Raw genomic sequence first — 23539 nt, 5'->3', positions numbered from 1 at the left:
GAGGGTGGCCCCCCAGGCCGGCCGGGCTTGGTAGGGCAATTCCAGAAAAGGTTTGCAGGGCAGGTCTAGGAGAACAAAGGCCGGGGGGTGGACCCGGCATATTTGTGGACTTGTTTGTGACTCAACCCCTCTTACACGGCGTTTCAAAGGCAGAACTGCAAGCCTTGCCAGGAAGAGAAAGAACTTGGGGGCGGGGAGGCTCGGGCGCATTTCTGTCCGGTCGCGCTCGCTCGGCGCTGCCCCCAGCTCCAGGCTCGCGCAGTGCTGTTTCATTAGAGCCCTGGATCCGGGCCACTCACCAGCAACTTCCCCGCAACAGGCGAGATTTACGACCCCCTCCCCCGGCTCTCGGCCTCGCAATGTCAGGCAGGAGCGCCGCAACATAAAATGGATCCCGGCAGGCGCGGCGGCTGCAGCCAGGCGGCGGGCTCCCCGGAGGGGCCGCTGTTCGCGAGGCTCCGCGCTGCGCCCCGGCGCACACGCGCGCCCTGACCGCAGACGCCGGCCGGGGCGCCCCGCCGGCCGGGCCACGCCGCCGCCCCTCTCTGCCCTCGCGCAACTGTCAGGCAAAGCGGGCCAGCGGATATTGGCTCCCCAACACGCCGAGGCTCCTCCCCGATCTGGATCTTTATATTTTGGGAGAATTTCTTTGAACTCAGTTACCAGGCTCCGCGAAGGAGACAAGTTCCCAGAGCCGGCTCGCCGGCGGAGGCGAGGCGGGGGGCTCGCCCACCTCGTCTGCAGCTGCCGTGTGCCCCGATTGTACTCGTCTTTTCCCTCTTGGAGGAAAACGGACTTACTAGGCTGAGGAGAATGCCAGTTATCTGTATGTGACCGTGAAAAGGGAACGTGCGGTTGGAGAAGGCAGAAGAGGAGGAAAAGCATTATTTGAAGAGAAGAATAAGCCAGGCATTACAACCCTTCTGCAAATTAGTGCTGTTACTTCTGGGGTACATCTGCTTTTATCCCCCCGCCCCCTTCAGTTAAGAAACCTTGACTTGAGGGCCAAGAGACAGCCCCCTACAACTGGACACCCTTCTGGGTTGGAAGACCTTTTGGATGTAGCGTTGGTGGAACATTTAGACACTTTTCTCTGGAAAAGCCATCATGAATTCGGTAGCTGGGAATAAAGAGAGGCTTGCAGTCTCCACCAGGGGCAAGAAATACGGGGTAAGTTGTGATGGGTATAATGCGGAGACGCGTTACCGGACTCTTCCCGGCCAGGGTTCCCCATTCCGGGTAACGTGCAGCCAGGGCAGGGTGGCCCCGAGCTCTCCTCCAGCTGCTGAGGCGCCTCGGCTGGGCCAGCCCGGCGTGCGCGCGCGGAGGCGGGTCCGCCAGCAACAACGCCAGCGCACTCGCCTTGCCCTCGGAATTTTTGCAGCCCTCTCATTCCTTCTCTTTCCCGCATCCCTAAGTTTTGCAGCATTCCTGCACTTTCAAGCAGAGTTAAGCCGAATGGGAGGGTTTCCCACGATTTCTCTGCTGTTCTTAAGGGACCGTTTTCCTGGAGCCGGGAGAACCTTTCATTTACCTTCATGATCTGGAGGGCCTTGCCCTGAATGAATAAAAATCCAAAAGTCATAGCCCCCCCGCCCCCCCGTCGTCCAGGATCTTAAAAGTGAGCTTCTGCTGGGATGGGTGCCGGGTTCAAAAGCGCGGGGAGCTGAATCCGTGGGTTCCTCTGCAGAAACCATCGAAATTCCCTGAGCGAGTGAGTCCCTCTCCTCCAAACCGGAGGAGTCCGCCGGCTCCCGGGAACCGGTGCAGGGGTCACCCGGGCGACGGGGATTCACTTAAACACAATTAACCAGACATATGGAGGCAGATTTGGCCGCAGGGCTCAGAGCGGTCCCTAACGTGCGCCCGTGGGCGCTCAGCCGGGTCCTCGGTGGCGCGCAGGTCCCCGGGCAGGCGGGAGGGCGGCCCTGGGCAGGGGCGCGGGAGCCAGCTGCCCTGCGGGCCCTGACACCGTGTGTCTCCCCCGCAGGTGAATGAAGTCTGCTCGCCCACCAAGCCCGCGGCGCCCTTCTCCCCGGAAAGCTGGTACCGGAAAGCATACGAAGAGTCGCGCGCCGGGAGCCGCCCCACTCCCGAGGGCGCGGGCTCGGCGCTCGGCTCGTCGGGGACGCCGTCCCCCGGCTCGGGCACCTCGTCCCCGAGCTCCTTCACGGGCTCCCCGGGCCCCGCCTCCCCGGGCATTGGCACCAGCTCTCCTGGCTCCCTGGGCGGCTCGCCAGGTTTCGGCACGGGCTCCCCGGGCTCGGGCAGCGGCGGCGGCTCCTCCCCCGGATCGGACCGCGGCGTCTGGTGCGAGAATTGCAACGCCCGCCTGGTGGAGCTGAAGAGGCAGGCTCTGAAGCTGCTCCTCCCGGGGCCCTTTCCCGGCAAGGTGAGCGCCGCCAGGGACAGGGCTGGGCGGGCAACATCTGCGCGCCTCGCCGCGGCCGTGGATCTGGGGGCCTGCAGCGCTGTGCGCTGCTCGGTTCCGGAGAAGGCGCCGGCCGAGCCGGGTCAGCTCCCGGCCTCGAGGGCGACCCTGCGCGTCTCCCCCGCCAGACCTTACCCGGGCGCCGTGCTTGGGTGGTGCGTACGCGGTTCCAGGCCTCGCCGCCCACCGGGGCTGCCCAGTTTATTCTTCCTGCTGCGCTCCACTCCTCAGAGTGCCCTTTCTGTGGCCCCAGAACTCGCCCATACATCCCGTTGGTCCCGCGCGGTGCTGCCTTCGCCCGAGACCCTCTTCCCGCGCGTCCACAGGCCTTTCCCGCGTCGCAGGCCGGGGACACGCTGACACCAGCTACTGGGATTCTTTCCTTTCCGCGCCCCCCTGCCGGGGCGACTCCTTAGATTTTTCTCCCCACCCCCATCCGTGATCATTTACAAAAATGTCGGAGGGAGTAGTAAAAGCGGGCTGATAATTAGGAGTTGGCATTTCCCATTGCCTCTTTGTGGTCCTTCCTTCCCAGGGCTACCAAAACAGAAACACATATCGGAAAGCCAGCATTTCCCCCTAACCTCTGTGTGTCTAATCAGAGGACGATTAAGGGGTGAGAAGTTATTTGAGCGGGGCTCCCTCCTGCCTGCACCAGTGCTGAGTACGTTGGTTCCCCCATGGCAACCCTGCCAGCGTTGTGTGTGTCCCCAGGGTGTAACACAATGCAATTGTATTTGCACTGTTCAGCCTAAGTACTATCAAATGATAATATTTACTCTTTCACTTCAAAGAGTTTTTATCAGTGTTTAGAGAGAAATATCAAGAAAAGAGCGTGAATTGCTGTAGAGAATTCTGACACTGTTCAGTGGCACTTTCTGATTTATACTTATGTGACTTTTGAAGTGAAATGTGATCTTGAGTAGTGGAGTTTAGGAATAGCTGCATCTGCTTGCCGTTTCTGCTTATCCAAATATATACACATTGATCTTTTCATACGAAAGGGTTAAATTAAACAAATACCCGCAGGAGTTGTAAAATTTTAAATGTGGAAAATTGCCACCAAGAGAGTTGGTTTTATGAATCCCGAATTTATCTCAAGAATCATTGTAGACTGTTGTCAGTATGCCATTTTCGTAGTTTCATAATAAATCTATCAGGACACCCCTAAAAATAAATCTCAGGGACTCTAAAAGCTTATTTCACTTTTGCATGCCATGTCTTCTGATTTAACACTCTCTTCACTCACAGATGTATTTACTCTTGTGATTGTTTATCAATATTATTTGATTACTACACTCAAGGAACTGTGTTAGGCACAGCAATAAAATAACAGGTATGCACAATCCTTGTCCACATGGAGCTTATATTCTAATGGAGGATACAGACGTTAACCACAAAATGCACAATTCATAATTTGTTTCCATGTGTGGTGAGTGCTACAGAAGAAGAGCGTGGGATGCTGTAAGTCTGTATAACCAGACTAGACCAGCTGATAAATTTAGAAGAACTTTGGTTCTTTTTTTTTTTAAATTTAAGTCTTTTTAAAAAAAATTAATTTATTTACTTTATTTATTTTTGGCTGTGTTGGGTCTTCGTTTCCGCGCGAGGGCTTTCTCTAGTTGCGGCGAGCGGGGGCCACTCCTCATCGCGGTGCCCGGGCCTCTCACTTTCACTTCCTCTCGTTGCGGAGCACAGGCTCCAGACGCGCAGGCTCAGTAGTTGTGGCTCACGGACGCAGTTGCTCCGTGGCATGTGGGATCCTCCCAGACCAGGGCACGAATCCGTGTCCCCTGCATTGGCAGGCAGACTCTCAACCACTGCGCCACCAGGGAAGCCCAAGAACTCTGGTTCTTAAAGATATATTTTTGGCAATCCCAGTAAGTTGCAGCCTACCAATTTATTCTAGAACATTCTTGCGGACCTGTTCTTACAGTAGCTTCTTTGTGTTGTTGAATGCTCCGTGTGTGCAAAGGTAAATTAAAATATACTGTTTTCATAAAAGAGGAGGGAGGAAAGGAGATCTATAGGAAGAAGAAACAAATGTTGAAACTTAAATGCATCCATCATGTTTTGTGGAGTCACGTGACAAAGTAGATTTTTGGCTTTGTTGAAGCAGCCTGGAAAATTCATTCACAGTGCAATAGGAGGCAGCTTGATATATTTGGCAATTTTATTTATGTGATGAAATAAAAGTGATGCTGGGAAACTGATTATACTATCAGAGTGATGGCTCCAGAGGAAATGTTGGATCTGGGGAACCTCAATGCTCTACACCAATTTAAAGTGATCCAGGCACATCTAGAGAAGAGCTGTCAGTCTTGGGGACAGTCACATGGGGTCACTTTAAGTGCACACGTGAATTTGCCTGGAGTTTAAGATGTGATGTATCACAGTGAAACATGACATTTGGTGCAGGGGAGAGCATAAGACTTAGCCAGAAACAAGGGTTGTTCGGATGACCTCATTGTTAGTAATGAGGTATGGGGCCAGAATTTTAACTACCAATCCTCTGCCTGTCTCTGGGAATAATAATTTTAGGGTTTTTTTCTTTTTTAAATATTGGTACCCTCAGGTAATATTTCCATTACACCTTTAAAGTTTGCGGGTTTTTTTTTTTTAAAGTTTGCAGCATTTTAACCAAACAAATGTTGTGTTCTCTCAAGCACCATGTATGGAGGCCCATGTAACTCCAACACAAGGCCTTTCTTCTTCCCTGAGCCAGATTTATGAGCAAACTGTGGACCTCCAGTAGCCCTCAGGCACAGAAGGAGTTAAGTTTCATTAGAACAAGAGAGGTCATTGTGACTCCAACATGTAGTTTGCCCTGAAGAGTAAGGGTCTGGAAGATAAAGGCATGTTTTTGAGAGGTAATTAGCAAAAATCATCTTTGTAATTCACTTAAGATGCTCAGCTGTATTTGGGGACTCTTTTCTTACTTAGAGTATTACATTCTCTGTGAGGTGGTATTAAAAGTCTCCTCGGTAGGCATTTAAAAGTCAAAGGCAGAATAGTACATCCAGGAACGTTATAATTTTAAGGGGGATTTGGTTTTAGTTCTTTCTCTACCATCGATTTGTGACAGTGAGTAAATCAGTTTTTCTCTGTATTTTAACTTTCCCATTAATACACTAAGGAAAAAATGATTCAGACTCTAGAGGATCTTTTAAATGATTAGAATGTCAAAAAAATTATTTTAGATGAGGCTTGAAAAGTGCTTCCATTCTTTAGAGAAAGAGGTGAAGGTTTATCTTTTTTTTTTTTTGGCCGTACCACGGAACTTCCCTGACCAGGGATCAAACCCGCACCCCCTGCAGTGGAAGCGTGGAGTCTTAACCACTGGACCACCAGGGAAGTCCAAGATGGGAAGGTTTATCATTATTAACTAGACAAGATTCTATTGGATTTATGTTTTACAGAAGTTAGGGCTTTTCTTGCAAAATATTATCCACTTTCAGTTTCTGATTTCATCAGTACATTTCCCAAATATCATTTTGCCATATGAATTGTCACATCATGCCCACTGGTAGGTAGCCAGTGCTGTTGAATTCCCCCAGTTTTGTCTCTGAAACAGTTGGTTAAGGAGGGGAGGTAAAGTGCTGGCGGGCCCATGCAGGGGAGTCGGGCTGGGCCCAGGAGTTAGACCGAGGCTCGAGTGGCCTGAGGTGTGACCACCTGGTTCCAAGCACTCTCAGTACTAGTCATGTGTCCACTGGAGAATGAGACTTCATGGCAGAAGGCTACACGGCTCGGAGGTTTCTAGCTTAGGTAACTGGGTGGGTTGGGTAATGTTACCTGAGGCAGGAAATGGGAGGAGATACAGATTTGGGGGGAGCTCATAGAGAAAGATGATAATGGATTTGGAAGAGATAGAGAATAAAGGCAGATTTAGGAATGAAACAGACTGAGGAATTTAGAAGGGACAACTGTGAGCTCACATAACTCTTTTTTTGTTTGTTTGTTTTCTGTTTTTGTTTTGTTTTTGCAGTACGCGGGCCTCTCACTGTTGTGGCCTCTCCCGTTGCGGAGCGCAGGCTCCGGACGCGCAGGCTCAGTGGCCATGGCTCACGGGCCCAGCCGCTCCGTGGCATGTGGGATCTTCCCGGACCGGGGCACGAACCCGTGTCCCCTGCATCGGCAGGCGGAATCTCAACCACTGCGCCACCAGGGAAGCCCGCTCACATAACTCTTAATGATACTCTGGATCCAACCTTTCAAATAGCAACTCACCTGAGTGAGTCAAGATTTTTGCCTGGTGACAGACTGTAAACCATTTGGATTGACTTTTATTACTTCAGTCAGTAAAAAAAGTGTTTATTGGGTTTATATCATTTTTTTTCTAGGGCTAGTAAGTGGAAGTGGTCAGATAAAAGGAAAGAATGTGGTTTTGTAAAGTGTTGGGATTTTAAGTGAAATCAGTCCTTTTACCCATTGTAGTGTCCCACTGTGTAAATATAAAACCATTTCATATCCATTGGCCAGAGCATCTTTCCTGCTTTATACACAGTCAAGGCACGAAGCCAGAAATGCGGGCCAAGGAACGAATCTCCCATTTTGGGGCTATCCTAGATCATTTCGAGATCTGTTACAGAACTTTTGAATTGACAGTGTAAGCCCTATGAAACATCAGCCCCAAAGAACTCCCTGGGGTAAGTAGAAATGTTCCAGGTTGGCAAAAGGTTATCAGACATCTATTCATTTCCATATCAATAAAAGAAAATCTTCTATATAAAAAACAGTACAGAACTACATTCCTAGCTGAATTTTTCTGTGGTCACATATTCTGGGTCCATTTATGCCCCAGAAATATCAGGAAGATTAGCCAGACATACTGAGAAGAGTGGCCAGGAATCACAGAGATGAAAGAAAGGAATGTGTCAGGGAGTTTAAGAACACCAAACGTAGACTCTAAATAGCCAGGGCCCAAGTAAGTCTAGACCTGGGAATATATATATATATATGTATATATATATATGTATGTGTGTATATATATATGTATATATATATATTTTTTCAGTTCCAAAACAGGGGTATGAAAAAATAACTCCATTTAAAAGATCCCCTAGAAGCCAATTTAAGACTCTTTATAAATAGATACTGAATTTTAAGTACTTATTAATTATGAGAAAATTCTATCAGAAATCTTTTTAAGAACACATGGCTGTTTTCAGAAAGCTTCATTTGAGGGGCTTCCCTGGTGGCGCAGTGGTTGGGAGTCCGCCTGCCGATGCAGGAAGGGCACATGGGTTCGTGCCCCGGTCCGGGAAGATCCCACATGCCGCGGAGCGGCTGGGCCCGTGAGCCATGGCCACTGAGCCTGCGCGTCCGGAGCCTGCGCTTCGCAACGGGAGAGGACACAACAGTGAGAGGCCCGCGCACCGCAAAAAAAAAAAAAAAAAAAAAAAAGAAAGCTTCATTTGTATCTTTTCCATTTCGGAAATATTTTAGATAAGGGATCAGCTAATAGATAATATCGGTAATGAAAAAGTCCGGTATAGCATTTATCATTAAAACATTTCTGAAACATTTTAGGTATTATAAAAACATTCCCAGTAGAGACATATGAGCAGTAATATCTTCTTTAAGGCTTAGTAAGCTATGGCATAATCGCATTTCATTCTACCAGACTTTTAATTGTGAACCAACAGGGTCAGTTTTTTTTTTAATTAAAAAAAATTTTTTTGTATATATATATTTTATTTTTGGCTGCTTTGGGTCTTCATTGCTGCGCTCAGGCTTTCTCTAGTTGTGGCGAGTGGGGGCTACTCTTCGTTGCAGTGCCTGCGTTTCTCGTTGCAGTGGCTTCTCTTGTTGCGGGGCATGGGCTCTAGGCGCGTGGGCTTCAGTAGTTGTGGCACGTGGGCTCAGTAGTTGTGGTGCACAGGCTTAGTTGCTCTGGGCATGTGGGATCTTCCCAGGCCAGGGCTCGAACCCATGTCCCCTGCATTGGCAGGCGGATTCTTAACCACTGCACCACCAGAGAAGTCCCCTGGTCAGTTTTTATAGTGATTTAATTCACTTTGTAAAAATCCCTGGCCTGTAGTAATTTCTTCCACACTCATTGCAGATAGTATTATTGAATTAGAAATGTGATTTTTAAATGACTGAGCCTGGTAATTTGTCAGCATTTAGAAGGATTAAGTCAATAAAATAGACAACATCAGTTGCTCTTTGGCATTATATCACAGATCAAACTGAACCATTCATCAGCTAATAATAATGGTGATGGTAATAACGATGATTATAAGTGGCTAACAATTATCATCCTTAGTATGTGCTAGGCACTGTACTAATATATACACACATACATACATACATTCATAAAATCTCTTGTAGCAAAATGAAGATGAACCCGATTTCTTTTCTTTACCCTGGAATTCCAGGTGATTGATGTGGTTCAGGTCACAAAAGGAAGTATGAGTAAAGATGCAAGGAACAGAGAAATCCAAGGATGCTTCTTCCCCTCCAAAGCCATTGAGGGTATTACACTATTCGTATAACTGCCTGAGTGGAGACCCTTGCTTGAGGGAGAAGGTTGTGGTTATTTTTCCTGGTAACTTCACTTTCAGGATGGGGGGAAAATATGTGAGGTGGTCAGGACCCTGAGCTGAGTAATTTGCTTGGCTGGAATGTATTAGAGGGGGCAAAGGAACTTCCTTATATTTATATTCACTTGGCTGAGGCTGTTGTCAGCCCTTTCTGAAAATTCCTGCCCGAGGGACCTGTGGGGATTTCTGAGAGGACATGTTCTTTAGCTAGACCTTCTGTGCCGCGTCAGCAGGGCTGCCAGACTCCACTCTGTTTCGTCCCCGCAGAGACTGGTGCAGAGACCACGTGCACGCTGGTGTCTGTGAGGGTTCCCAGTCTCTTTTCAGGAATGCAAAACTAATTTCCTTTTTACCTGTATCTTGAGTCACAGGCTGATCATAAAAATCTCTCCTTTTTTAAAAAAAAATCTCCTGTGTGGTCTTATTGTGGCAAAGAAGCACTGTTTAGAAAGGGCTCCCATTGATCTTTCAGACTCAAATGCACCAATCAGAAATATCTTAAAAGTATATTTGTGTAGGTGCAAAAGGACTGGCAATACATCTCTATTCCTAAATTGCTTTTGAAATATTAATCAGAATAGTGAATCAGTTTGGACTCATCATCCTGCTTCCCATTGCCTTTGGGATGCTCTAGAACCCATCTAAGAAAATTGGATTTTGAATTATGGTTAGAAAGGTTGTCTGTCCACCTTTTCCAGGTTTTAAAGAAATTCACCTATGTTTTCTTTGAATATTTGTAAGGTTTCCTTTCTAATAGTTAGATCTCTGATCCATTGGGAGATTATTTTGGTGTATAATGGGAAGTATAGATCAATTTTATCCAGTTGTCCCCAAACCCTTTATTAAAACATTCATCTTTCCCCCATTGATTTGAAATAACCATTATCATAAACCAGATTTTCAGTACTTGGGTCTACTTCTGGGCCTTCTGTTATGTCCCATTTATCTGTCTTTTCATGCACCAATTCCATACTATTTTAGTTACAGAAGCTTTGGAGCATGTTTTAGTATTTGGTAATGTTGTCTCTCTCTCTTTCCCAAACAATGCCTTTCCTTTCTAGTAGTTTCCTGGTTATTCTTCCAGACTATTTTCCCATATGAACTTTAGAATCAACTTGCCTAACTCCATAAAAATTTTTAAAATTGGGACCATGTTAAATTTATACATTAACCTGGGGGATATTTGGCATCTTTATGATGTTGACTCCTTCCCAAGAACATGGAATGTCTTTCCATTTGAACACATCTACTTTTCAGCAATTTTAAAGGTTTTTCTTGTAGAGGCTTTATTTCTTTTTAAATTTATTTTTAGGCATTAAAAGTACTTTTTGTTGCTATTATAAAGGAGCTCTTATCTTCCATTATTTCTTCTAATTGATAATTGTTAATATATAAGAAGGATATTATATATATCTTATATCCTATTATTAAATTCTATTACTGTATTCATTAGTTTTTAAATTGGTACTCTTGGATTTTCAAAAGGATTTATCTTCTACAAATAGAGATAGCATCACTCCTCTCCTTTGCTAATTTTATTCCTCTAATAGTTTTCTCTTGTTTGTTACATTGATTTATGCCTCCAACACAACGTTAGATGGTAATGTATGGTGGGCATATGTACAGTTTTTCTCATTAAGTAAGATCTTGGCTTTTGGACCGAGGTCTATATATATTTTTAAAAGTTAAGGAAGTATCCATCAGTTCCTATTTTATTTACTGTTTTTCATCAGGAATGGGTGTTATATTTTGCCAGGGTCTTTTCAGTATTTAGGGAGATGAGCATATGATTTTTCTCCTTAGATCTATTAATATTGTGAATTATTATCATTGCTTTCCTAATAATGAACCATCCTTGCATTCCCATAATAAACCCTACTTGGTCACAATGTATTTTTTAAAATATGCTGCTGAATTCAGTTTGCTAATATTTTATTTATTGTTTTTGCTTTCATATTCGTATGCCATAAGCATTTTTGATTCCCACTCATGTACCAGCTACGGTACTATGCCACATTATAACCAAGATATGAAAAAGACTAAAAATTCCTGCCCCGGAGCAACTCCCAGTCTAGTATTAGAGACAGACAAAGAACCAAAGAGTTAGGGTGCAGCATATCAAATGCTGGACCATGGGCTGTGGAGGCTGCTAGGAAGCAAAGAGAGGTGAGGCTCGGGCTGGCTTTGGAAGAGTGAGTAGGAGTTCAGCATGTGAACATGGTGAATCACCCACATTCCACGCAGAGGGAATGGTGAGTATTAGGCACAAAGAGGTTATGCACACTAGTATCCTGGGGGAACTGCCGTGGTGCGTGCCCGACATACTGGTGTGTGCACGGGTGAGTGACAGGCTGGGGAGGTGGCAGGGAGAGGACGAAGGGCCTCGTAGGCTAAAGAATCTGGATATTATCCTATAGGCTGGGTGGCCATTGAAGGGCTTTCAGGAAGGGAGTGAAGTGATCAGATATCCATTTAAGAAAGATTGCTCTGATAGGGAGAGAGAAACTGGATTCGAAGAGTGGTATCATGGAGTTCAGTGGAGAGGCCCCTCGCCGTGGCCTCAGTGGAAGATGGTGCAGACCTAACTAAGGAAGTAGCAGTGGGAATGAAGAGGCAGCCTGGCCTTGACAGATTTTGTACATAGAAAACCCATGGCGGATGGCAGCTGAGAAATGGGGCAGGAGCGAGAGGAGGAAGGTTTCTGGCCAGGGCAAGTGTGAGGGTGCTGCAGCCGTTAATTGAGATGGAGAATACAGGCAGAGAGGGGGCTTTTGTTATGGTGGGTCTGATTTTCAAGGATGAGTGTGAATACTAAAATTGGTTTGGGTACTCTAGACCTTGAGGTGGAATGTTCCAGTGGGGTCCAGTGGGGCTCTAGCATGGATTCAGAGCTGGAGCCATGGATCTGGGAAATGTCAGCATGAGGAAGGTGGTGGAATCCACAGATGAGGTGAGCTCTCCCCGGAGGATGTGTAGAGTGACAGACGGTGAAGTGTGGCGCTGTGGGACCCATTGACATTGAAGGGACAGGCAGCCTGAGGAGTCAGGAAGGCAATTCAAGGAGAGACCAGAAAAGGGGGAGGAAAATAAGAAAAAGTGGTATCATGGAAACGGAGGGAGGGGTGAGCTTGAGAAGGTAGGGGTGATGAAAGGTCAGATACCTTGGAGAGATCAAGGAGGTAAGGACTGAGGTTTCCACTGAATCGGTAAATAGGAGGTCACTGGGGATCTTTGTTAGAAGTTTCTGGCACCCTGGAGAAAGGCAGGCAATGACAGTGTGTCCAGGAGTGATGGAGAGGTGAGGACATCTGAGGCAGCTCAAAGTTGTTGAAGACACTGAGAGGTTAAGAGAGACTCATTTTCTGAGGCTCTTATGACCTTAAAACACGAAGATCTGGGGTCAACCTTGGGTGCAAAACTAGGCTGCATCACCGAGTGTGTGAACTTGGGCAAGTCACTTAGCCTTTCTGAACCTGGTTATTCTCACCTTTACAATGGGGGTGGGCTTCCTTGGTGGTGAGTGGTTAAGAATCTGCCTGCCAATGCAGGGGACATGGGTTCAAGCCCTGGTCCGGGAAGATCCCGGCTGCATCACCGAGTGTGTGAACTTGGGCAAGTCACTTAGCCTTTCTGAACCTGGTTATTCTCACCTTTACAATGGGGGTGGGCTTCCTTGGTGGTGAGTGGTTAAGAATCTGCCTGCCAATGCAGAGTGGTTAAGAATCTGCCTGCCAATGCAGGGGACATGGGTTCAAGCCCTGGTCCGGGAAGATCCCAGATGCTTCAGAGCAACTAAGCCCATGTGCCACAACTACTGAGCCTGCAAGCCACAACTGCTGAGCCCGTGTGCTACAACTACTGAAGCCCATGCACCTAGATCCTGTGCTCCGCAACAAGAGAAGCCACCACAATGAGAGGCCCGCACACTGCAATGAAGAGTTGCCCCGCTCGCTGCAACTAGAGAAAGCCTGCACACAGCAATGAAGACCCATCGCAGCCAGAAATAAATAAATTAAATAAATTTATACAATGGGGGTAATGTTGGGGCCCTGCCAGGGTTGTTGTGAGGAGCTGGTGAAATTGTGAGATGATATCCAACCATCACTTTCTGTTTTATTCCAATGATGCCCCACAGGAAGTTGAATTTTATGAAAATTCCTTCCTTTCCTTGTCTCTCTCTTCCCTTCCTTTCTTCTTTCTCCTTCTCTCTTCCTCTCTCCCTCTCTCTCTCTTTCTTTTTCCTTTTGCCAGTGATCTGACACCAAAGCAGAAAAGCAGTTGTCAGAGAAGGTGGAACCATTAAGCTTGTCTCCTTTCCCATTTCCTCACCTCCAAGTGAATAAAGTATCTCCTACTTATTTATTCATTTGTAGGGTGGCTCCACAGAACCAGGAGAACTCGGTTGATGAAAATAGCTACTCCTTTTAGTTGAGATGCCATGAATATGGATTGAGATTCTTTGTCACAGATGGAAATCCCCCCTTTAAGCCCAGCCCCTCTCAGGCCCCCCAGGGAGCACTGCAGACACTAAACTTTGCAGTTCCGCTCTGGTGAGTGTGGGAGAGCAGACGTCCCCCAGTGACTGCACATGCAGTGTGCGGATCTGAGCGGCCTTGGGAATTTGGGCTTATCTGCCTCCCGATCCAGTTTTATCTTTCTCAGACAGTTTTCTTTGCAGTTATACTTTGCTGATCCTATTGCATCGATTCCGCCCAGGCCCTGTGGAGAAGTCTGGAAATAAAAGACACTCTCCCCCCACCAAGCAGTATTTCCTGCACATATCCCTGCTCTCGGAGCTTGAGCTGCCCTGGGTAGAGAGTGTTCTTGTAAACGCTTGTGTAGAAAGAGTCGATATCCTTATGCTGTTCTATAGGTGAACATTTCAGAAGGCTCTGGGGTAGAGTAAGTTCTTTTGATAAGCAGAACTATATCGAAATATATCTTAAGTGTTATAGACTAACAGCTGATGGGCTATTTTTATTCATCTTTTCTGCTGAATGGAGTTTAAGCTCGATGTTGTTGCTGGCCACAAAAAGTTGTTGTTAAAAGTTTTAGTTCTCCACACAGCATGTGTTTAAAATCTTTGCTAGTTCTTACACACGAAATGTTTTTATTTTTAAAGCATGAACTGCAAATAATCAGTTTAAATCTACTTTGCCACCACAGGGGTGAAAAATGTAAACATTGAATAATTCTTTATCTAATCTGAGTGATGTCTGGGATTTGTAGCTGCTAACTAAGGATTTCTTCTAAGATAACATAGGAATTTATAGGGCTTGAGATTTTTCTGTGAAGTAATTCCATCTTTTAATTAGGGGTGATGAGCCGCTACACTTTCCCATGAAACACGATCATCTTATTTATAGTGGATGCTTTCTTTAGAGTTGTAATCACTACTTCCCTACTCCCTGCTCCATCTACCTGGTGGTTTCATGCAGCTGTAGGAGACTTACTTATTAACTGATTAGAAACCATCACCACCACCAACAACAGCCAAAAGCTATTGAGCTATCTAACCAACGAATTATACAGAAAATACGCAGTTGAATTCAGGCAGATGACTAGTAACTGCCATTATTTAATGAAAAATAATCACCTGCCTGGTTTGGTTGTGTGTCTTTTCTTAGAGGGATGTCTTGATCCTGAGCATGGCAGCTGAAGAGGTGGCCTTGAATGTCTCCCTGTGGGCCCACAGCTTTGAACTGGAGCATCACTTGTTTCCATCAAGCCAGGCAGTGTGGGGATAGAAGGGAGACTTCCAAGCCTGCAAGTCTTAAGGAGCCCAATCTTTGACCCCAAATTCTAGAGGGATGTGTTTGACAAAGTCTTAGATGGATTTCTGGCTGAACCTGGAGGCTGAAGCTGTTCCATGGGTTGGCACACCTGTGGGAATCCCACGCCCAGCCAGCCAAGGTGTGTCCCCCCCCTTGTTTGCCATCCAGGTGAAGGTACTCACTGGCATTGCCATGGCTGATATTTCTGCCTTTGGAATTTGGATCATAAATTGACTCACAAGATTCTTCCTGTTTCTTAATGAAACTGTTTACTGTCTTTCTGTATTTGTAAGCAGAAATAAACTTGGGCAAACAAAAGGACAATTGATTTTACAAGAGCAATTTGGTAAGGGATGTTTGAGAAAAAGTATTGCCCTAGTTATAAAGACTGCTTATAGTTAGTCTTCCATTAAAAAAATCTTCCATATTCATTAGGAATTAGAAATAATTGTGGGGAGTTCTCCCTGGATAGCAACGTAGAAACACCAGAACTCCAAACATTTTATTCATCATTCTTTAAAAAATTCTACATCTTAATTTTTTTGAACCCCTTTTTGCCCCCTTTGCTTTCTCCTTCTCTTTTCTGCTCCTTCAAATATCTAGACAAGACCACAGTTACTTAGACCAGTACTTACACAGCCCACGCCCATGACTTGGGTGTAATAATCCTCTCATTTGGATGCTGTGGTCTGCAAAGGAGATGGCAGGTAGCAGATGCTGAGTCAACGAGGCCCATTCAGTTATTAAATTTTATTTTTCATCTTTAGCACTAGCCCAGGTTGCCTCTTTTTAAAAAAATTTAATTAATTTATTTATTTATTTTTGGCTGTGATGGGTCTTTGTTGCTGCACGAGGGCTTTCTCTAGTTGCGGTGAGCAGGGGTTACTCTTTGTTGCGGTGCTCGGGCTTCTCATTGCGGTGGCTTCTCTTGCTGCAAAGCATGGGCTCTAGGCGTGCGGGCTTCAGTAGTTGTGGCTCGCGGGCTCTAGGCGTGTGGGCTTCAGTAGTGTGATGCACGGGCTTCAGTAGTTGTGGCTCACGGGCTCTAGGTGTGCGGGCTTCAGTAGTGTGATGCACGGGCTTCAGTAGTTGTGGCTCGTGGGCTCTAGAGAGCAGGCTCAGTAGTTGTGGCGCATGGGCTTAGTTGCTCCACGGCATGTGGGATCCTCCCAGATCAGGGCTTGAACCCGTGTCCCCTGCATTGACCGGTGGATTCTTAACCACTGCGCCACCAGGGAAGTCCCCTAGGTTGCCTCTTTAAATTGTCTGCTTCCAGTGAAATGTTTCCCTAACTCTTCTTTCAACTACAATAATTTATATTTTTGTTGTAGTCTAAACGCAACTCAGGGAGCACAGGTATTAAAAGAAGGCCTTCATTTGGCCTTTCCCAGCCCAGAGCACATTAGGACTTGGGGGCAGACACAGTGGGAGCAGCCAGAGAGCAGAGGAGGGGCAGGCACGCCCCTTGTTTGCCTCGGATGCCTGCAGGCACCCTAGGGGAGCATTGACAGAGCGTCCTGCAGCCCAGCACACCCTCCACGTGTCTCCCTTGATTCTGTTCTCAGATACTGTATCCTTTATTTCTCCTCTTGTTCTTTCCGCCTAAGTTTGCTCATGTAATTATTTCTGAACTTTCTAGGGAGAAGTCTTTCTAACGGGCTGTGCGTGTGTGCGTGCATGTGCACACTTGGCAGGAGCCCCGCAGGAAGCCTACAAGTTGATGACACAGTAGACATCCTGTCTCAGGTTTCAGACGTTATTAGGCCGAAGCTTTTATTGGAGGTCAAGGCAGCTAATAAAGTGGGGTGTGCAATTAAAAGGGCATTCAGCACAGAAGGATGGCTAACTGTCTCTCAGGCTGGGAGTGCAGGGAGGGTTGACAGCTGTGAGTCTGCTAATGATGGCTTTACAAGCATATTTTGCAGCCAGAGTGGTAAATGTAATACAAAGGCACGGTTTTCATGTGCCTAATCAGCTCTCTGCTTCCTGTGAGAGGCATCCACTTGGGGAAGGAAGTTGCCGGTTGTGGGCATTTTTGTGGTGGTAGTTTGTGCTAATTTACTTTTTTAAATAGAGTACTTGCCATTATTAGTGATTCTGCATGATGCCCCTTTATGGTGGTCAGGAAGGAGATTGCAGAATGATGGCAAAGGTTTAGGAGGCTGGCCCAGGGTCACCCAGAAAACCTCGGGCTCCTGACTGTCCGTCAGGTTCTAACAGGATTTATTTATGCAGTTGTTTTGCCCATGTGGATCTCCTGGACTCTGAACCCTGGGAGCACATCATCATATCTGATTAATTTTACCCAGTTGACAGTAATTATTTTCTTGAATACATGAATTCTCCAAAAATTTCTGGCCTTTTGGAAAAAAATCTTACCACTGCTGTGTAAGGACAGCATCACTGGGGAGGAGGGAAGGTGACAGAGGAGGGGGATGCAGGCAGTATGTAGGGGGTGGGAGGTGATGCCTGGATTTGTCCCGGGAAGTGGCAGGATGCTGTCCCGCTGCCATGGCCTCCTGTTCTCTAGAAGAGTGAAATCCACAGGGATCAGAGTGCTAGCAGCTTCTACATCTGAGTGGATCTTGGTCTAGGATTTATGGGTTGGCTAGTTTGGAGGGCCTTGAATTTCTTGTTAGTTAACAAGTCCTTATTTTTGCGCAGTTTAATGTGGTTGCATTCACTTCTCGTCTGACAGGAAAAGAGAAGGTGGGAACACTCACTGGTCCCAGGTATTCAGGGAGGAAACTTATTAGTACCATCGGAACTAAACTGAGAGAGCCACTCGAGGCTACTTCCCCAGACACTGGTCCCTCCGATTTAGTCTCTTCCTTCATCTGACAATTGATACTGCTCAGTGGGTGCCGCACTGCTGCCGCTACTTGGTGAGATGGTGACACACGATCACATCCAGGATGGAGGAGGGTCTGGAATGATAAAGGAATCTCTCCCTTTAAAGGCTTGGAACTGCCTCAGTTTGACGTGAGGAGAAATGCAGTAGGTAAGAAACTGGTTTTCAGTCATTCAGGGCAGAGTAACAAGGAAGCAGGGTGGATTTTTGCATAGACATTAATGGTGTCCTGATAATTCTGGAAAGAAATGGAGTTGTGTTCATCACTCCATTTAAGGCACCCATTTTAGTATCTTTTTAGTAGGATCATGGGCTTTCCAAACCCTCTTTTTAATTCTCACATAGGGCAAAAGTCAATATAATATGTCAGTTTAAATGGATGCCATTATTTTTAACATTGTACACCTCCTGGAGGCTTCAGAATATCCTTTTTAATCATTAGCATTTTATAATCATAGAACAAGAGCACAGAAGGAACCTTAGAGGTTATGCAGCATTACATTACTTTTGTAATTAAAAGCCTGGAGCCAGACCATCTGGGTTTGAATCTTTGCTCTGTCATTTATCAGCTGTTGAACTTGAAGGACTTACTGCTTTCTGCCTCGGTTTCCTCACTTATGTAATGGTGTTAATAATTGCTTCAAGAGAAGTGAATAAACATTTTTCCAAAGAGGACATACAAATGGCCAACAGGCACATGAAAAGATGCCCAACATTACTAATCATCAAGGAAATGCAAGTCAAAACCGCAATGAGATATCACCTCATCTGTTAGAATGGCTGTCATCAAAAAGAACATAAATAACAAATGTTGGTGAGGATGTGGAGAAAAGGGAACCCTCCTGCACTGCTGGTGGGAATATAAATTGGTGCAGCCACTGTGGAAAGCAGTATGGCGGTTTCTCAACTGTGCTCCGCGGCGGGAGAGGCCACAACAGTGAGAGGCCCGCGTACCACAAAAAAAAAAAAAAAAGAAAAAACTAAAAATAGAACTATCATATGATTCAGCAATTTTTCTCCTGGTACATTCCAAAAAAACTAAAATCACTAATTTGAAAAGATACATGCACCCCGGTGTTCATAGCAGCATTATTTACAAGAGCCAAGATACAGAAGCAACCTAAGTGTCCATCAGCAGATGAATGGATAAAGAAGATGTGGTACATATATATGTGTGTGTGTATATATATATATATATATATATATATATATATATATACAAATATACAGACACACACACAACAGACTACTACTCAGCCATAAAATAGAATAAAATTTTGCCATTTGCAGCAACATGGATGGATTTGGAGGGCATTAGGCTAAGTGAAATAAGTCAGACAAAGACAAATACTGTATGATATCACTTATATGTGGAATCTAAAAAATACAACAAACTAGTGAATATAACAAAAAAGAACAGACTCACAGCTATAGAGAACAAACTAGTGGTTACCAGAAAGGAGAGGGATAGGAATAGTGGATTAAGGGGTACAGATTATTAGGTATAAAACAAACTACAAGGATATATTGTACAACAATATATAACCAATATTTTATAATAACTATAAATGGAGTATAACCTTTAAAAATTGTGAATCACTATATTGTACACCTGTAACATAATATTGTACAGCAACTATACTTCAATAAAAAATGTATTTAAAAAATAGAAAAATAAGATTAACCATCAAAAAAATTGCTTTGTAAGCATGTTTTGTTTGGTACATAGTAGGCACTCATTAAATGTTAGTATTCAAACTGCCATCTTATAGAAGAGAAGAATAAAACTTACATATCTAGATGGTGACCTCCTTTTCCAGGATTGATTCCACAAAATTAACATTCGGTTTATTCATTTTTCATTCTCTCATCATCCATCTCTCTATCCATCTATCCGTTCATCTGCCTGTCCAACATTTCTTTGGCCTTTACCATATAGGTATATGGTGCTGGACTCAGTGCTGAGGATAGAAAGATGATTAAGACACAGTCCTGCCCTTGCATCTCTCACAGCCTGGTGGGTAGGGTGGGTATGGAAACGATGTGCTGAGTGTGGAGTTAGGGGCAGACAGGGAGCAGCCTCCACTGCTTCAGGGCACTGTGCTGGACTGTTGCCACTTCCTTTTCACAGCACCCCTTTAAGATGTGTCATGGCAGGATGTGGCGTGGAATGAGATCGTTTCCTAGAAGAGGTGACAGCTGAGTTGAGGCTAATAAAATGAGTAGGAATTGGTGAGCGAAAGAAAGCTGAAGAAGGTGAGGCATTCCAGGGAATCTCATGAAGAAAGAATAAGCCTCGAGGGTCTGCCTGACCCCTGAGAAATGCAGTATTGCCAGACATAGTGTCCAAAAAGGGTAACCAACGACATTGCCTTCATAAGAGGTTAAATGACAACATTAGATTTATATACCAGTATTAACAGGTGATGACAGCAGGTAATACATTAAGATAGCAGTATAACACCCATGTTCATTACAGCATTATTCACAATGGCAATCCAAGTTCCAGATGTGGTATAGACACACAGTGGAATATATATATATATATATTTTTTTTTTTTTTAATTTATTTATTTAATTTTGGCTGCATTGGGTCTTTCCAATATTTTATAATAACTATAAATGGAGTATAACCTTTAAAAATTGTGAATCACTATATTGTACACCTGTAACATAATATTGTACAGCAACTATACTTCAATAAAAAATGTATTTAAAAAATAGAAAAATAAGATTAACCATCAAAAAAATTGCTTTGTAAGCATGTTTTGTTTGGTACATAGTAGGCACTCATTAAATGTTAGTATTCAAACTGCCATCTTATAGAAGAGAAGAATAAAACTTACATATCTAGATGGTGACCTCCTTTTCCAGGATTGATTCCACAAAATTAACATTCGGTTTATTCATTTTTCATTCTCTCATCATCCATCTCTCTATCCATCTATCCGTTCATCTGCCTGTCCAACATTTCTTTGGCCTTTACCATATAGGTATATGGTGCTGGACTCAGTGCTGAGGATAGAAAGATGATTAAGACACAGTCCTGCCCTTGCATCTCTCACAGCCTGGTGGGTAGGGTGGGTATGGAAACGATGTGCTGAGTGTGGAGTTAGGGGCAGACAGGGAGCAGCCTCCACTGCTTCAGGGCACTGTGCTGGACTGTTGCCACTTCCTTTTCACAGCACCCCTTTAAGATGTGTCATGGCAGGATGTGGCGTGGAATGAGATCGTTTCCTAGAAGAGGTGACAGCTGAGTTGAGGCTAATAAAATGAGTAGGAATTGGTGAGCGAAAGAAAGCTGAAGAAGGTGAGGCATTCCAGGGAATCTCATGAAGAAAGAATAAGCCTCGAGGGTCTGCCTGACCCCTGAGAAATGCAGTATTGCCAGACATAGTGTCCAAAAAGGGTAACCAACGACATTGCCTTCATAAGAGGTTAAATGACAACATTAGATTTATATACCAGTATTAACAGGTGATGACAGCAGGTAATACATTAAGATAGCAGTATAACACCCATGTTCATTACAGCATTATTCACAATGGCAATCCAAGTTCCAGATGTGGTATAGACACACAGTGGAATATATATATATATATATTTTTTTTTTTTTTAATTTATTTATTTAATTTTGGCTGCATTGGGTCTTTGTTGCTGTGTGCAGGCTTTCTCTAGTTGTGGTGAGCAGGGGCTACTCTTCGTTGGGGTGTGCGGGCTTCTCATTGCAGTGGCTTCTCTTGTGGAGCTTGGGCTCTAGGCGCACGGGCTTCAGTAGTTATGGCGTGTGGGCTCAGTAGCTGTGGCTTGCGGGCTCTAGAGCACAGGCTCAGTAGTTGTGGTTCATGGGCTTAGTTGCTCCCAGGCATGTGGGATCTTCCCGGACCAGGGCTCGAACCTGTGTCCCCTGCATTGGCAGGCAGATTCTTAACCACTGTGCCACCAGGGAAGTCCCCACACAGTGGAATATTATTCAGCCTTAAAAAGGAAGGAAATTCTGACACATGCTACAAGAGGGATGAGCCTTGAGGATGTTATGCTAAGTGAAGTAAGCTGGTCACAAAAGGACAAATTCCACTTATATGAGATACCTAGAGTTGTCAAGTTCACAGAGACAGAAGAGTGGTTGCCAGGGCCTGGTCGGGGGAGGGGGAGAATGGAAAGTTGTTGCTTAATGAATAAGGAGTTTCAGTTTGGGAAGATGAAAAAGTCCTGCAGGTGGATGGTGGTGACGATTGCACAACCATGAAAATGTACTTGATGCCACTGAAAAATGCTTAAAATGATCAATTTTATGCATTGTGTATCACACACACACACACACACACACACACACACACACACACAGATAGCAGTACGAACTGTGTCACAAAATAGTGTTTTGAGGGATGAGATATCCCTGTGGACTGCCTGAGCAGGGAGATTTCATCCAGTAAGGGCTCCTGAAGGGTAAACATGATAACATTTGTCGATCTAACCACTGGATGGTTCTAAGCACATTATGTGCAGTATCACTTTGAATCCTCACAACCACCCCAGGACTGGGGTACGGCTACTGTCCCCACTTTTACAGATGAGAAAACTCAGTGAGGTTAGGTATCTGGGTCAGTGTCCTCACCCCCTCCTTACCCACTTCGTGGTGCTTTACCCCCTTCGTGGTGCTGCCTCCCTGTGAGCCCTATTAGAGCCCCTCAGGGGGAGAGGGGAAGGTATTGCAGAGGTGGGCCCGGTGAGGGGCCTTTGGAGGGATGCAGGAATACCCCTCACCCTTTCTCTCTTTTCTCTTACTTCCACTTACCTTCTGAGAAGGGGACTGGCCGTGGCCAGCCAGGAGCCTGACAGCTCCTCCGTTTGCATTTGATGTGGGAGGGCATGTGTCACGGGCAGGACCCACGTTACTCTCTTCTGCAGGAACCAGCGCAAAGCAGCTGTTTTATTTGTGACTGTAATCATTTGAAAAGTTTTACGTGGGCAGTTATCATCACTGGGTAAACACATTAAGCTGGCAAATAAATCTTTGTGGGCAGCACATTGAATGGTTCCCTGAATAATAGTTACTAATACATTACTGTAATTGCATTGTACATTTTGCAGTAAACTCCAAAAAAAATGACTTATTAGCTCTTGGGTGCTTGACAGCAATATGTTCAATGGCAGCATCACTTTTCCAAATTTGCTAACACATTTTGTGTGTATTGCTTTTTTGGAGTTAGACCAAATGGACCCTTTTAAAGATCAGATGAGTTAATAAAATCTTATATTTATATAGTTGCTTTCTTCAGGTTACTGTACTGGGCCATTGCCACTTTCCCCCTTCTTTCTCACAGCCTCCCTTTAAGGAATGTCATAGCTGGATGTAGGGTAGTCTGTCTTAAATTCATTTAATAGGCAAAAGAGAGACCAAGAAGCTTTTTTTCCCCCATCCATTTAACAACAGTTTATATAGCATCTGCTCTGTGCCAGTCACTGTTCTAGCCTTGGACTCTCGATCAATGTCACCAGCGAGCTCAGGTCAGAGCCTAAGACTCCTGCCGTTTCTGGAGCAGTGCGGAGTTTATGGGATTTCAGGGGATATTGAAATACCTGCCTTTTTACAGGTGTCTGACACTTTGCAGGTTGAGGAAAGGGAATTGTACCATAGCATAACATACCTGATGACTCTGGCCACAGATGAGGTGCCACAGCCATCAGTCTGTGAAGCACCTAAGCTTTTCTTGCAAAGGGCCCTTCAAACCATTCTCATGGACTCTTGCTAATTGGGAGTTTCTTTTGGGGGCCATTGCTCATTCTTTGCTGCCTTTCCTGGTTGAGGCTTCCCACAAGAATGAAAAGCTAGAACAGTGGCTTTTGTCTTAAGCAAGGCCATAGATGGTACAGTAACTGCTTTCAGATGCTGCTGATGTGGCCCAGATTCAATATTGTGACCCAGAGGTGA

General features: G+C 45.2%; 1 protein-coding gene across 2 annotated transcripts in view; it reads left to right on the top strand.

Moving 5' to 3' along the window:
* Positions 1-501: 501 nt before the first annotated feature.
* The window catches only part of KIF26B (kinesin family member 26B), a 499837-nt gene continuing 476799 nt past the window's right edge, over positions 502-23539 (top strand). For both annotated transcript variants that reach the window (XM_024133668.3, XM_055084204.1), the window contains exons 1-2: positions 502-1170; positions 1991-2392. In XM_024133668.3, coding sequence (XP_023989436.1) covers positions 1108-1170; positions 1991-2392 — 465 coding nt within the window. In that variant the 5' untranslated portion in view covers positions 502-1107. The remainder of the gene's footprint in view (positions 1171-1990; positions 2393-23539) is intronic.

Source organism: Physeter macrocephalus, chromosome 4, assembly GCF_002837175.3.
Source record: "Physeter macrocephalus isolate SW-GA chromosome 4, ASM283717v5, whole genome shotgun sequence".
Classification (NCBI taxonomy): Eukaryota; Metazoa; Chordata; class Mammalia; order Artiodactyla; family Physeteridae; genus Physeter; species Physeter macrocephalus.
This window is presented reverse-complemented; position numbering and strand designations above follow the sequence as displayed.